Source organism: Psittacula echo, assembly GCF_963264785.1.
Source record: "Psittacula echo genome assembly, chromosome: Z".
Taxonomy (NCBI): Eukaryota; Metazoa; Chordata; class Aves; order Psittaciformes; family Psittacidae; genus Psittacula; species Psittacula echo.
In genome coordinates this window covers 52,498,327-52,513,469 of record NC_137742.1, presented here as the reverse complement: position 1 = coordinate 52,513,469, position 15,143 = coordinate 52,498,327, and the positions used below count along the sequence as shown (strand labels likewise).

General features: G+C 37.5%; 1 protein-coding gene across 3 annotated transcripts in view; it reads left to right on the top strand.

Moving 5' to 3' along the window:
* RAD23B (RAD23 homolog B, nucleotide excision repair protein) overlaps positions 1-15,143 on the top strand; it is a 37,112-nt gene that overhangs the window by 19,476 nt on the left and 2,493 nt on the right. For all 3 annotated transcript variants that reach the window (XM_080636816.1, XM_080636817.1, XM_080636818.1), the window contains 5 exons: positions 3,552-3,607; positions 7,382-7,509; positions 12,180-12,306; positions 13,409-13,536; positions 13,930-14,106. In XM_080636816.1, the coding sequence (XP_080492942.1) occupies positions 3,552-3,607; positions 7,382-7,509; positions 12,180-12,306; positions 13,409-13,536; positions 13,930-14,106 (616 nt within the window). The remainder of the gene's footprint in view (positions 1-3,551; positions 3,608-7,381; positions 7,510-12,179; positions 12,307-13,408; positions 13,537-13,929; positions 14,107-15,143) is intronic.

Here is a 15,143-nt window from a genome sequence, read left to right as displayed (position 1 = left end):
CTGTCCATTTCTGTTACTTCTAGTTTTGATTCTGTTGAGTTTTCCATTACAGTATTAGTTCAGTCATTTTCTCAGTTCTACATAGTTTTTCCTTTTTCTTAGCTATAACTACAGATTTTGACTCAAGTATAACATTATAATATGCTGGTAAGAAGCGCCCCTCACTGCTTACATTTCTGTGGTGGGAAATGTGATCCTGGGACTAAACCTACGGAGTGGAGACTTGCATGACACGGGATTGTACTCCTGTTAGGCATTTCAAAGTTACTGTGGCATTTCAAAGTTACTGTGGCACAAGTTTCCTTTCAGACTGAGGATATTCACCTGCATGGATATGTACTCATAAAGCTCTTAAAAGACTTAGAGGGATGTGTCCTGTCCTGTTCGTAGACCTCTGACTGTGTTTTAAGTCTTGCTGGTTAGACTTAAACAATAAGTTCTGTATTGTTGTAAGAATCTCTTAATTTCTGGAAAGAGTGTTTTTTGGAGGGTGGTTTTTTTGTTTGTTTGTGTTTTGGGGGTTTTTTGTGGTTTTTTGTTCTGGTTTTTTGTTTTTTTTTTTTTGGGGGGGGTGTTTTTTTGGTTTTCTTTTCTCAAAATGCAGTATTGCTCTTAATAATGTGAAGTCTTAAAACTACAAGCTTATTTGTTCTGAATGCTCTTTGACCCATCTGCACATAGCTGTGGGAGCTGGGGTAGTTTTTAACCTAAATTCTCTACATTTAAGAAAATCAAATGGAAATTAGAAGTTTCATCCCTGTTGTATACTGTTGCTTATCTTGCTCCCTTTAAGTTGCTTAAGTTTGCACGGGATAAAAATGCTATTAACTGTAATGACACTTGCAGTGCTACATAGCATTATCTATTTTCATACACTAGTTTTCGATCTGTGTGTTATTTATGTGGTGCACAAGACATTAATCTTTGAAGCGGTTGTATGTAAACACTATCAAATACTGATGATAAGGAAGCAAAACTTGCAATTGCCTAATATCTTGAAAATATCACAAATTTCTTGCACTTGGTAACCTAATCAATGATTTAATTTTGGAATTCTGAGAAATAGGCGTATTTTTAAAATGGAATACAAATGAAGCTTTATTTATCAGTTGAGTAAATTTAGAAATTTTTTTTTTTTTTTTTTTTTTTTTTTTTTTTTTTTTTTTTTTTTTGGTAATGGCTTTTTTTTTTTTCTGCTCAGCTTGTCCAGTAGGTTCAAAGATCAATCTAATATTTAATACTAAAACAAGTGCTTTCCAGGTTTTCCATGTACAGATTGCAGTATGTAAAACTGCGATAAGGAAGCCTTACATACCTAACAGGAGGCAAGAGGTAATTTAACAAATACATTGTAGTTACCACCTGCCTTAATTTCAGTGAGTACTGCTTGTTTCTGATTTGCTTTAGCCATTAAATTACTGAGGCTGGTGAAGGCTTATTGAACCATGGCCAGGCAAGCTGGTGTCTTGTTTCACTTTTGATCTTTTTTAGTTATAATTCATACTAGTGAAGCATTCTTGTTGGAACTGATATTTTTTTCTTAATTAATAAAATGCATCTCTGTAAATATCTTGTTAGATTTTTTTTTTTAGTGGCATCTTCAGAAAACTCATTCACATTAATCCAGTGATCTTTCATTTGCTGATAGGAGTTGCCAGCTCTGGTAGCTGATAGATGCGGGGCTGGTGCAGTTGCATGTCCCCAGGCCTATCGGGTATCAAGACTGAATGCTTATTCCCAATACATACACACAGTATGTATATACCTAAATATATAGCTGGCTGTATAGGTCAACACAGGCACAAAACAGAGGGCACTTAAACAGCCATACAGCACAGCAGTTGCATTTTGTTCCCCTTAGGCTACTCAAGGCAAAGCCTACTAGTGCAGAATACATATGTACAGGCATACAAATGAACCATACAAATTTGTCCAGTAGCTGGCCTTAGTCTATTTCAATACCTGGCCCCTAGGTCTCCCAGTCTCTTAAGTTTTTTGATACCTTGGCGTGTGACAGCCTAAGCCCTGCAACCTCCCACTCCAGTTGCTGATACTCAGATTCAATTTGCATGCATATGCATGCATGTACACACACAGAGGATTAATCCAGGAACTGTAGATATTCACTGAACCTGGTAGCTAGTCCCCTCTGGTCTCCCAGTTGCCTCATTCATTGCCATATGAACAGATCTCTCCACTAGCTGGTTGCGGCCTAGAACCTTACCAGTAGCTGACCTTCTGACATTACAGTATTTCCAGCAGCTCCTCTCTCAGACGCTTCAGTCTCTGCAGCAGCTGGCTCTTAATTTACAGCTAGTCAATAACCAGCTCTCAAGCATCAATCCTACTTCCTGTAGTCAAGCTTAATGCTTGCGGGTGATTACACACATGCCAGTGCATGCCTTCACACAGAATACACTTGTCTTGTCCCTTCAGTTGCCAACACCTCAGGCACATATGAAGCCCTTGGTCGCTTTCCCAGTTGCTGGCACTGAGACTTCCACAGTGTCTGGTCTCTGCAGTTGCTGGCTTCACAGATGTGGATCCCGTGGCTCATTGTTCAGTGTCCAGCTGTGGGCAGTTAAGACTTCTATACATACACATGCATGTAGAATACAGACACCCCCAGCATGAAAAATAGTTATGGTAGTTGGAAATGGAATTTAATTAGAAGGCAGGATGTACTGGTAGTCAGGTGCAGGGCATGGCCAGCAGGTGCTGTTTACGTGTGACTGTGGCCCATTTTCTCCCCACCCCTGGTTTTTTCCCCTGGTTTTTGTTTGTTTTTTTTTTTTTCCTCTTTAGCCATGCTTGTCATCTGTAGGGTGCCTTGATGCGTATGTTTACCTGTCTTTGGTTCTTCCCCATGATACCCCATAATAAGTCTTGCACAATTGCCAAATGCTTTTTTCTGGCACCCCATGGTGCATTGCACTACCCTGTAGGCAGTAATACCCTTTGATCTGTGTGAAGACCTGGAGAGCCTCTCCTGTTGACCCATTGGGGTGTCACCCTGAGACCAAGGGGCTGGTGCTTTCAGTGGCAGCCCTGGGAGGAGCCAGGAAAGGGGCACCCTTAACTCTGTGTTAACTGAGGTTCCTCTGCCTGGGGTTGTGCCTTTGTGTTTCTTGGTGTTTGTGGAGATGAGCCTTTAATCCTTTAATTTAACAGCTTTGATAACTTGAGATGGAGTAATTGCAAATGTTAGCAGTTTATATTCCTCATTGAGGTCAAACCAGCGACGATGGGGAAGCAGTTAGTGAGACTGCTGTGTGCTTTGAAAATCTACCTTGTTCTCCCACCCTTTAAATCATTCAAACAAATGGCCAGTCCTTGAGCAGATGGGCAAGAGCCGAACTACTGGGGGGTAGCGGGAAGGTTTGAAAGTTTGTAAAGTCTGATCTCACTATAAGAGAGAGCTCTTTGGAAAGCTTTGTTGATTTTTAGAAACAAAAGGGGCTATTAGAGTTACAGCTGCTGCTGCTTTTTTTGAAAAACAGGAAGTTTTCCAAAGTTTTGTAATTACCATTGCACTTGTCTTCATCTTACAGTACAACAGGTGATACATCTCGATCAAATCTTTTTGAGGATGCTATAAGTGCACTTGGTAAGTGGAGTGTTTTTTTAATGTAGACATTATTTTGGTGCAGCAGAAACAAATGACAGATTAGCAGATACTGACATTCTCCTCTCTATCTGTCATTGTTAAGTTATAATCAAAGTACTCTTCTTTAAGACCTGAAGTTGATACCTTAGAATCAGCATCAAGAACTTCTTTACTGAAGAATGTTGCACTTTGTATAGTTCTATTGTGTAAAAGGAGAAGATACTTATAATTCCTGTTTTCTTTTTTTTCCCCCAATTTGCCGTAATTTCTCTTCAGTTTGAAGTGGCTTGAATAGAAGACTTGATGTAAATATGTATATACTTTTCACCTTTGCTTTTCAGTGTGCAGGTTCGATTAAATGGCTGCCTTTATTATTCACGTTCCACTTTTGACAATACTGTCTTTTGACACATTTAGATTAGATAAATTAAGTGCTATCTGGGTTGAGGAATGAATGCTTTTGTGTACTTAACAGTCAGTTCACTTTTCTTTCGACAGTCTTTGTTCATCACTGGAATAAACAGGGTAAAAACAATAGGTACGAAGTTTTGCCCTACATTTATGCTGATTCTGGTAGGTAGGAAATTACTAATCAAACCCACAACTCCTGCTTAAATTTTTCAGAGGGGACTTTTTTTTTTTTTGTGTAGCATTTTAAGACACAGAAATAAGGGGGAGGTGGTTTTTTCACTTTGTCTTTCTTCTGTAAACGTTAAGCTGCAACTTGGTACGAAGAGTTACACAGTAATTAAAGAGTTTCACTTACATTTTTCTGTAGGGGTGTGTTGATATATTGAAGGTAGGTGTTGTGGTTAAGCAGCCCAGAGTGATTTAGGAGCAGCAGTAATGTTATATGCACATTGATGGTAGCCACAAGGTTTAGTTTGTCTATTTGCAGCTTAGGTCTTATGTTACGACATACTGTTTTAGGCTGAAGAAATTGATGAGCTGAAATAGGTTTATAGATACTGTAGGAGACAACCAGTCAAGTTCCATTAAATTTTTAAAGTGCTTCTATCAGAGAAGCTGCATTCATTATACCTTAGTGGCCAAGATCTGGTCATCACAAATACATGTGTTAACAATAATGGCTAACAAGTTTGTTTAAGGTGATGGTCCTCATTCAGTTACCTTCAGAATAAAAAAAAAAAAAAAAGAAATAAAATCTTTCAGTGTGAGCATGACCTCACTATTCGTTTTATATGAAAGTTCTCTGATTGGTATCTGATACAGTAAATCCACGTGTCCCTAACAGTTTGAAAATATACAGGCATTAAGTGTAATTTCCTGGGTAAGCATACTGCAAGGGTTAGATACGAAATGAATTTCAAAGACAATAGCCATGAACTGTATGATTCTTTTTCTTTAGATGCTGTCTTAAAAGGAATTTGCGCAAATTTATTTAGCATTGTCCTAAGTAGGATCCTAGGCATGCTCTTACTATGGCTTCTCAATTACATTGTCTGAAGATAATTGACTTCACTTTAAAAGCAGGGATTGATTTCTACAAATTTGCTTTTGTTTTCAGTTAGATATGCTGACTGAAAACTCATGTGGCTTTGTGTGCTGCATGAGGATCTGCACATCTTGCAGTTCGTGTGCTACTGTATCTTTCACTGAAGCAGCCTAAGCTTTATTTAGGGCGTGGGGCAAGAATTACTGTGGGGAGTGCGATGAACTGGAATTTGAAAGTTAATCCAGCTTTAAAATGTTCTTTCAAAAGACAAAAGCAAAAAGCAGAATCAGTTCAGCACTGTCCTCACATTCCCAGCAGCACTATGTAGAGATAGGCATGACTCCGTATCATGACACTGATGGTGTTCAATTCCTGAATTATTATTTTTTGTCTTATTTTGCATGACTTGTGTAAGTAGACTGTATATGAAGTACATGTGCCTGAATTCACAGTAATTCCTTTTTCTTCTTTGGCTTTTAATTATGGCTTATGTAGCAGTCTGTCCACAGGAAGTTGACCTTTTTGCAGGTTTTTTTTTCTACCAAATGCTTCATGCTGTCTAGTCTCTACCTAGCTTATACTGAAAAAGCGCTACAGAAATGTTTAAGTGCTAAGTAATTAGATCAAAAGGTGTTCTGTCTGCTGTTTGCCTTGATAAGTTTGTTAGCTACAACAAACTAAACAAGCTAAACTAGAGCTAAGAAAGGACATGAGTAGTAAGTTTAGCAAAACCATTGTGTTGGGACAGTTATTGATTTGCTTTTTTGCTTCTCTAAAAATACATAAGAAATATGTATCTTTAGAGTGAAGTTTTGGGTGTTTTTTATGTCTTTGAAAAAATGAAGGTAGATGTAAAATGATACATTTATATGCAGACATGAACTTACCATTCCTTAAACTCAGGTCAGCACTATCATTTTGAGAACTGAACAGTAATACTCAATTAGTCAAGGATTATAGATCCATTGTTTATAAATAATGCACAAGTATCCTTGGGCTAGGGCTGTCTTATTATTTTTTTATTGAGTATTTTGCCCTCAGTCATACATCCACTGACTACTTAGAAGCATCCTTTAAAAATCAAGCAATGTGGTTATGTTAATGTTGGCTTGAGTTCAGCACCTTCTCCCAAAGGGAATAAAACTTGAGGTTTTACTTGGTTCTTCTAATGTGACTTACTTGTCTTAACAGAGTAGCTCTAACAGCATTTGTTTCCTTTACTTTTTTTAATTTGTTGGGGTTATGGTGACTAATAATTATTTAACTCTCCTGCCACTAACTTGCTAGTGTAAAGTCAGTATTAGGGTTGCACTGAGATGAGGAATACCTTTATCCAAGGGAGGACATGGTATTTTATCACTTGGGGTTTTTGGCTTGGTTTATTGCTTCTGTACACACACACTTCTGTTTTTGAATGGGAAGATAACCTTTAAGATATTACTTAATTAAAATTTATAATGGGATAGTTATTTTTTTCAATTTTGTTGGTTTTGCTGTACTTGCTTTTAAGAAAGGGGAAAAAATGGGTTGTGAAAAGAGATAGTAATTTTCCCTACAGTACCATTAGTGTAGGGATCAGTTGTCCTTCAGTTGCATCATACATAGTGTGTGTATGCTTTTCTCTTGCTAGTTGCAGATATGGGCCAATTTTAGTCCATTTATGCTGTAAGAGGTGGGGGATTTCATGTGATGGATGCCTAGTCAAATATACGTGAATTAAACGAGACAACTTGTTTTCATCAAGTCTTCTGCCTGACTTGAGTTGGTCCATATTAAATTGATTAAATTACCTTGGTCGTCAACAGCAAGCAGCAGGGAGCAATACACAGTTGTAACTTGGTTGTCACCGTTTGTCATCTATCTAACCATAGCATAGTGTAAAGTCTGCATTTAGAAAAACCTCAATAGCTACCAATTTCAAAGGCAGATTTCTGCCTAGAAAGTTTAATTTCAAATTTACACGGCAGGAGATTTTTCTTGATTACATCAAGAATTCAGTATTGAGGATGCCCTTGACCTTAGATGAAATCGTAGGGAATATTATTTCAGTTATAAGTACAGAAGTATCACAAGTGCTGCTTTTCTCAATAGAAGTTTGCATTGTGTTTGTTACCTTCTATGATTCTAATCAAACGCATAATGAAAAAACCAGAATATATCTGGGGTTAAAGTAACAGAACCATGGCAAGTTTAATACAAGCTATTCTTTACTCTTCAATGAGTGACTTGGATTTGGGTAGAAATGAAATTTATCCATTGAAACTTTTTCGTGCCTTTTTTGCCTTATTCCCTTAATATGGTGGTCATGTTACTTCTAGTGACAGGTCAGTCCTATGAGAATATGGTGACTGAGATCATGTCAATGGGCTATGAACGAGAGCAAGTAATTGCAGCGCTACGGGCTAGCTTCAACAATCCTGACAGAGCAGTGGAATACCTTTTAATGGTGAGCATTTTTTTATCTACACCTTGTTCTTTCACTTTATTTTGTCCTCACTAGAGAATAATTTTAACTATGATTTACTTGGTTGTTTTGGGTATTAGCCAATTAGTGAGAGTAATACATGTTCATAGAGGAATAACAACAGAGCATCTGGAAGTCTGAGATTTGGATTTTGAGGGTCATAATGTGTTACAGGAAATACTGAAGTAATCCCTAATTGCTTCTATCACTACTTTGCTTTTGTTCTTTGTTGATCTATATGGATATGTATGTGAAGCATGTCCAGTTACAGTGATAGTTTTAACTGCCTGTGGCTGGCCCAAGGAATGATTCCATCACATCTGTCACCACAAATTTTATATTAGTATCTGTAATGTCACAAAGGCCTTTTTTTGAAGTTCCAGTTCATTGTTTTTACTAGTAATGCACAGTGTTCTTGATAATAGACTTTCCAAACAAAGTTTTGAAAGTTTTTTTGAAGTGGTTTTAATTTAACTGGTGTTTTAATTTAAGCAGTGTTATGGAGAAGAAATAATTTCTCATTTGGTATATAGAGTTTGAAGGGTGAAATGAACTTCATTGGCATGAGAAGAAATAGAAAATTTCACTTTAATTAAAATCTTGTTGGTTTAGGGGATTTTTTTTATTGCTTCTCATTGTATGCCATAGTGTGACAGGTGTATTGTCTGTGTCCCAGAGAATCTGTTTGGGGACTTGTTGCTTAATCAGTATTTCTTTAGTTTTAAGTCTTTAATTTTTTTTCTCTAGCATACCATTTTTTCACTGATGTGATTTTTCCTTGCTCCAAATCTGAACTTTATTTGAAGCCAGATATCTTGAACCAGTTCTTACAAAATATATGTGGATTGAATTTCTGATAGATTGATAAGAAAACTGTCATCTTTAACTCCCGTTATAACGCTTTTCTTTGGTACCTGCTGAAGAAAAACTGAATTTAACACATGCAAGTCACTGGCATGCTTGCTACTTACATTAATGATCCCAAGACTTTGTAATCTGCAGATTTTAGACAACAAATGTTTTGAGTACATGAACGTGAAAAGTTCAGATCTCATCTGCTATAAGGCCAATAAAAGGTGATATATATTGTCATGCCCTAAGGGCGAATGCAGCGGCTCGCATCTACCCGCTATTAGTCTGGAATATCAAGTGTCTAGAATATCACATGTTTGGTTTTCATGCCTTAAACCCATTGATTTTACGGTTCATTTACTCTGTAGATATACCATAAATTCAGTGCCTCCTGCAAGTGTTGGGCTTCCTTTGTCAGTCAGGTACAGTGTGCAATACTTGTACACTCAGTCTGGCATTTCCCTGCTCTTCTTTATTCCCATTCAGGAAGTCCAGAATAGAAACAGAGCATCCCTATGATGGAGTTCAACACATGGCGTATCTGCCAAATGGATTAAGTCTGACTGGTTTGAACAGTTCATTTCTATTCCTTCACTACGTTTTGTGTTTAAGAGGGATCCATCTGCTACATAAGCTGGGCCTTTTCTGTTTCATGTTATCCTTTACTGAAAGTATCTTTCCTGTATTCTTCCTCTTCCTGATGGAAGAGGGTGTAGGGAGCGACAGTCTTCCTCTTAAGAGACCTTATAAGCTGGCAGACTTATATTGTCCTTCTAGAAAAATCCTGTTGTTGCAAAGTCTTTCAAACTGCTCTTGATCTGCTGGGATCTAAACATGTTCCTTACCATCCTGCTGCGTCAGAGAAGTTTTTCTTCAGTTAATACTCATCCGTTGATGACACTGTTCTTTGACCCTCTGCCTACTTTCAAACTATCATCAGTGTTATCTTTTATACAATATGCAGAGTAGGATTAGGGTGTTGAGAGCTCTAAGTGTATATCACTGTCCTGGTTTAAAGAATCAGTACATCAGAGGTACCTATAAAATGCTGGAAAGGATGTGTCAATAGAGTATCTTTACTTAACATGTAGCTGTTGCTTAAATGAGACCTGAAAGATTCCACTTGTCCATGATTCACATTACAAGCTTTTCAGTTTTCATAGCTTCATGGCTGCTGATCTGGGTGTAATCCTATGTCCTTGAGCTGTGGTCATGGAAGGAGGTCCCAGTTTCAAAAGGCACCATTGCTTTTTCTGTGCCCCAGATTGATCTTTGGAGTCATTTGAATTCAGATCTCCTTTTGACCCAAGGATTTCCTAACCCTTAATAAAAAAGGAATCCTGTCTTTCCTCCAACAACCAGGCTGTTGGTTGTAGCCTCTTAGTCTGGAAATTTTTAGGAAACATTTCTTTTACTGTAAACGTGGTCAAACACTGAACAGGCTTCCTAGAGAGGTGATTGATGCCACACGCCTGTCAATCTTTGAGGGATTTGGACAGTGCACTTAATAACATGCTTTAAATTTTGGTCAGGCCTGAATTAGTCAAGCAGTTGGGCTAGATGATCACTGTAGGTTCCTTCCAACTGGAACTATTCTGTTTTAATTGTGTACATTCTTTCTGCTGAGCCTGATGTGATTATTCCTCTGCGGAGAACACTGTCAGCTAAAAACTGTTCTGGTGCTCAGTTAAACAGTAAACAATTGTTTAATCCACCATAAGGTGCAAAAAATGGCCCTTTTGCTGTCTGAGCAATATTTACGTTCAAAATTAATTGTATGTGAATTGTTATAATTCTTTATTCTGTTGGATAGCTGTATGAACAAGATGCATATACTTCACTAGTCTTTTAAGATTACAGTTGCACATAGTGTTGCTTATTTGGAGAGTGGAACTTCAAGCTTAGTTAAGTGCTGTTCAAGATGACAAATAATTTCAAAGTAAATTTGGTTGGACTAGTTTCCGTAGTGCGTTCATTCAAGAGCAAGCTTAAGGTTTAAACAAGCGTATGTTGTTTGATCTGGGCACAGATCACAGTCTCAACATGTGCCTGTGGGTAGGTGAAATCAACCAGTAATTTCCTAAGATTAATCCAAGTTCCTACATTATACTTAGATTCCCTGAAATTACTGATGAGAAAATGTGTTTAAGCAGTGCTCTGTAAGGTACTGATAAAAGTGAGTTACCTCAATTATGTTATGAATGGAATTTTCTTCCTGCTCTGCCGAGGAAAGGATATGTAGCAAGCTGACCAAGCCATATAATGGTAATGAAATGTCTGACAGGGAACACTTGCATTTATCCCTCTGAGAGGCTTAAATGTAGACTTGATGATTAGCTGATTTTATACTTCGACGTACTTCTTATCTCACAGGTAAAGCAAAGTTTTGCCTGGGACACTATCCATTTCTCCCTTTCTAGATGTAGCCTTTATATTAGCTGTGTATTTCTCTTTTTTGTTCAGCTATGGTGATGAATGTAGCATGTGAAGAATATGTTACAGCAGGATTTTTAATCTACATTATGTACCAGTGATTTCTATGGTAGGCTTTCCAAACCTCTTCATTGTCTGGTTACACTGAAGTTCTGTGATATATTTCCACCCACCCTGTTCCTTATGTTTTATGATACCCAAACTGAAGGATGCCGCCTTCAAGGTAGGTGAAATATATAGTTATACTAGTTCTGCTGGCTTCTGACTTAGATGGATTTAACATGCTGTAAGACTGTAGAAAAAACGATTTTTTTGATGCCATAGAAACTGAGTATTGTGAGTAGAGGATCTTATATTGTCTTGCCCTTTTGGGGCTGGGTTTAACATAGCTCCTGCCACTATGATTCTTTGTCTATCAGGAGGTTTACTGCTCTGTAATCTGCCTCTTTTTCATTCCTGTCAGTCAACTTCCTTTGCCTGTATCAGCAGGATTTGTAGTCAGTCTTTCTTGGTGTCTGTTCCATGCTAGACTGCCCAAATTTCTAGGCTTCAGGGAGGAGGATGGAAAGGACAAATTTGGTGCAGGACTTCACTGACAGAGGGGCAAGCATGGTTAGGGTATGAAACTTGAAGGATTCCCATGCAGGAGAAAGGCAATAGGGTAAAGTCTGCCTCTGTTGTATAACCCACATTCTAGCTTACTATAATTGTTCTTTTTCAGATTAGTCAGTTTCGTTCTCATGAGCAATTAGTTCCTGTATAAAGTTTGTTTGCAAATGCAAAATAAACAAAATGCAAGTCAGCTTTTTAAAACTGCCACTATTTGGTAACATACAGGCCTTTACACATTTAAGACACAGTAAATGACATTTGTCACACTGTTGTGTTGAGGAAAGAGGTCCAAATAGCCATGTTCTTATGTCCTTTTTTAATTACTTGCCAGATTGTATGGCATCTGTAACCTCACTGTTAGCATTGTGTACAACAATTCTGTTCTTGTAATGTAACTTTTTTTGCGTAACACTATAACATGGTAACAGTATTTTTAGTTTAACTTTTTCACTCATATAAAATATCTTAACAGGATGCAAAGCACATATTTGTTTATAGAGTAAAATTCATTTTTAACTGATGCAGTGGATACTTTACTACCTCACTACACAAACTACATTTTTCTTGTCAAAAAATAAGTTACTCTTTTCACAGTATTCTTTCAGTTGTAAATGCATACGTATCACAGCATCTTGCTTTGTCTTTGCAGTGAAAGCATTAATGCTTTTCTTTGTTCTTAAATTAAAAAAAAATCATGCAGTAAACCAAGTATCTTTCAGCATTTTGTAGATTAATTTTGTGAACTGTGGCTTTAGGGCATACCCAGAGATAATCAGGCTGCGGCTGAACCCCCTCCTCCAGCAGCAAGCAGTGGTGCCTCTCAGTCTTCAGCAGTGGCAGCAGCTGTAGCAACTATACCTACAACTACTAGTTCATTGGGAGGTAAGAAAGGTTATATTTGATAGGTTGTGAAAAGCATGCACTTCAGTATTCTCTTCTTCAGGAAGTTTTAAGTTCCTGGTGCTTGTGAACTGATCAGAGTGAACTGGATAAGAGCTGTAATATGGAAATTCCAGTTCTGGTGCTTGCTTGGAATTAATGGCTTGTTGTATGTTGATATATCTGGAATAAAGCATGAAGCTTCTAAAAATGCTGTGAACTTGCACAATTCCTTTGATTCAATATTCTGAATTTAAATGTAAGACCATAAATGTGGGGATGGTGTTTTCTCTCACTTTAAATTCTGGCTTCCTACTTCTGTGGCTAATTTCATTGTTAACTGACTATACTAATGCATTTACTGCTTAGAAATTGGAAGATCAAGGATTAAACCTTTAGTAACTCTGTGAGGTGTAGCACCCTAAAGACCTATCCAGAACGTGGGACTCTTCACTCAGCAGTTCTGCACATGGGCAGAGTGGTTGGTGCCTGAAGAGAATTGTCTTAGGGAAATACATATGAAAAAGGAGCATGATCAAGGACTAGGAAAGGTCTGTCTTAGGGTGTGGCAGAGGTATGGTGTTCAAGATACAAGGCAGTTTTAAATATGCAGGTAGAAGTGACAAGCATACATGATATCATCCATAAGGAGAGAATGGGGGAAATGGAGTATTTTGGACCACTTTAGACGCTGCGGTGTTCAAGGCAGTACCTAAGTATAGGATATATGGGAAGGCAAGACTCACTTGAGAAGGACAGAACTGATCTATTGCAGGAGGAAGAGAACTCTTGTAGGCATAGAGACAAAACAGTAAGCTGGGTAGGTGCCTCTGAATGAGGTTACTCAGAGATGAGAAAAGTGCTGGAGATAAAGGGCAGAAGGCTGGGTGAAAAAAAAATTCATTGTTTAACCAAAGTATAAAGAATTCTTGCTTAAAACTAGAGTAAGTTAGTGTGAGGAAGTAAGCTTTTATACTGTTTAGTGAGGGGTGGTGTATTGCCCATTTTCATGTCTTGATTCTATCAACCATCAGTTATGGTTTAGGTATGTATTTTATTAAAAATCTGTAACTTTAAAACACAAGCTGTTTCATTCATTTTTCAGGACATCCACTCGAGTTTTTACGAAATCAGCCTCAGTTCCAGCAGATGAGACAAATTATTCAGCAAAATCCTTCTCTGTTACCAGCATTGCTACAGCAGATTGGAAGGGAGAACCCTCAACTACTGCAGGTGAATCTTGAAACAACAAAATAATCCTGCTAATTTTGATTTAGCTTTACAAGAAAAGGTTATGTTTGTTAGCATGTTAATAACAGTTATGACGTTCTATTGTTGGCTTTTCAGCAGTTGTTGCTGTATAGAATGTGTTTTCTATGACATTAGAAATGGGTCTCAGTCTCTTTAGAAGAGATGCAGAGTGCATCAGGCAGAGGGACGGGTCGCTGCAACTGAACTGAAACATAAAGTTGCATTTCTTATATTTAATCACTTCTCTATGAACTTTTTCCATATTCTTCTGACTACTTAATTCACTGAAAATAAATATTCTTACTTGCCTGTTGGCAGGCTTAAACATGTCTTATTTCAATATATTTATTTCTTCTATTCTGCCATGCATCGCAGCAAATAAGCCAACACCAGGAACACTTTATTCATATGTTGAACGAGCCGGTTTTGGAGTCTCGCCAAGGTTTAGCTGGCAGTGATGATGGTGCCAGCACTGGAGGACTAGCAGAAGCTGGAAATAGTCACATGAACTACATTCAAGTAACACCTCAGGAAAAAGAAGCTATAGAAAGGGTGAGCCTTTTTTATTTGAAATGTTGCTTGGCTGTTGCTGTATGGTACATACTTAAGACGTGCCTTAACTTAAACTTTGCTTATACTCAGTAGATCTGCATAATTTTTTATATTTGATATTTTATAGCTACTGTAGTCTTGTTTCAAATCACATTTCTTCTTGCTTTATAGCAATTGAGTCTGAAATCTCTTGAATCTCTGTTACTGAGAAGTTGTTGAACCTTTAAGTAATCACAGCCTGTAATAAGTGGTGGTTGAATCGGTTTCCCTCAGGAATGGGAACTCAGGCAGTAATTTCACTTGGAAAAGCTTCAGATAGTACTGTTGTAGAATGTGCTGTGAAAGGTTTCCAGGTACAAAGGTGTGTCTGCATGAGCACTGTTTGCAAAGTACTTGGATAGTAAGAGCTCTCATAGTTAAGTAGATTAGTTGAAATCGCTGCTTAACCCAGTTATTTGTCTATCCATGAGAATTACTTAATTATACCTTTCTAAAAATGTGGGTAAACATGTCTATAAAAACACATTTGGGGGTGGTATATTACGTGCATAAATACTGTGTGTAACACTGACTAAATACATATTTGCATAGATGGTAATGCCTCTGAGATTTTTCTTAGGACAAATTGCAGTGTCAGGCTTTGATACTGTTTTTGTATATTAAAGACAGTATTTTTTTCAAGTGCCAAAGTGAAAGGTTATGTGAGGAAAAGAACTATTTTAATATAGGTGTCAGTTCTCTAGATCTCTAGGAAATTGACAAATAATAAAGTTAGTCTGGTAAAATTGTCCATGTATTTCTTCACAGATCATCCTCTCTAGTCTGCTGTATTTCCATTAGAACTATTTTATGCAGTAGAGTATTGCCTCTACAACCTCTTCAAGGGTTGTATGCTACTTCAACTTTCCATGAAAGACACACCTCAAAATTTAAGTGTCTTAGTATTACAGCTGACACATTCATGCTGTTTGTAAGCATGAAGTTAAATCTAAGAAAGGTTAATAATGGGTAATAGGACATTATTTCTTACAGAAATT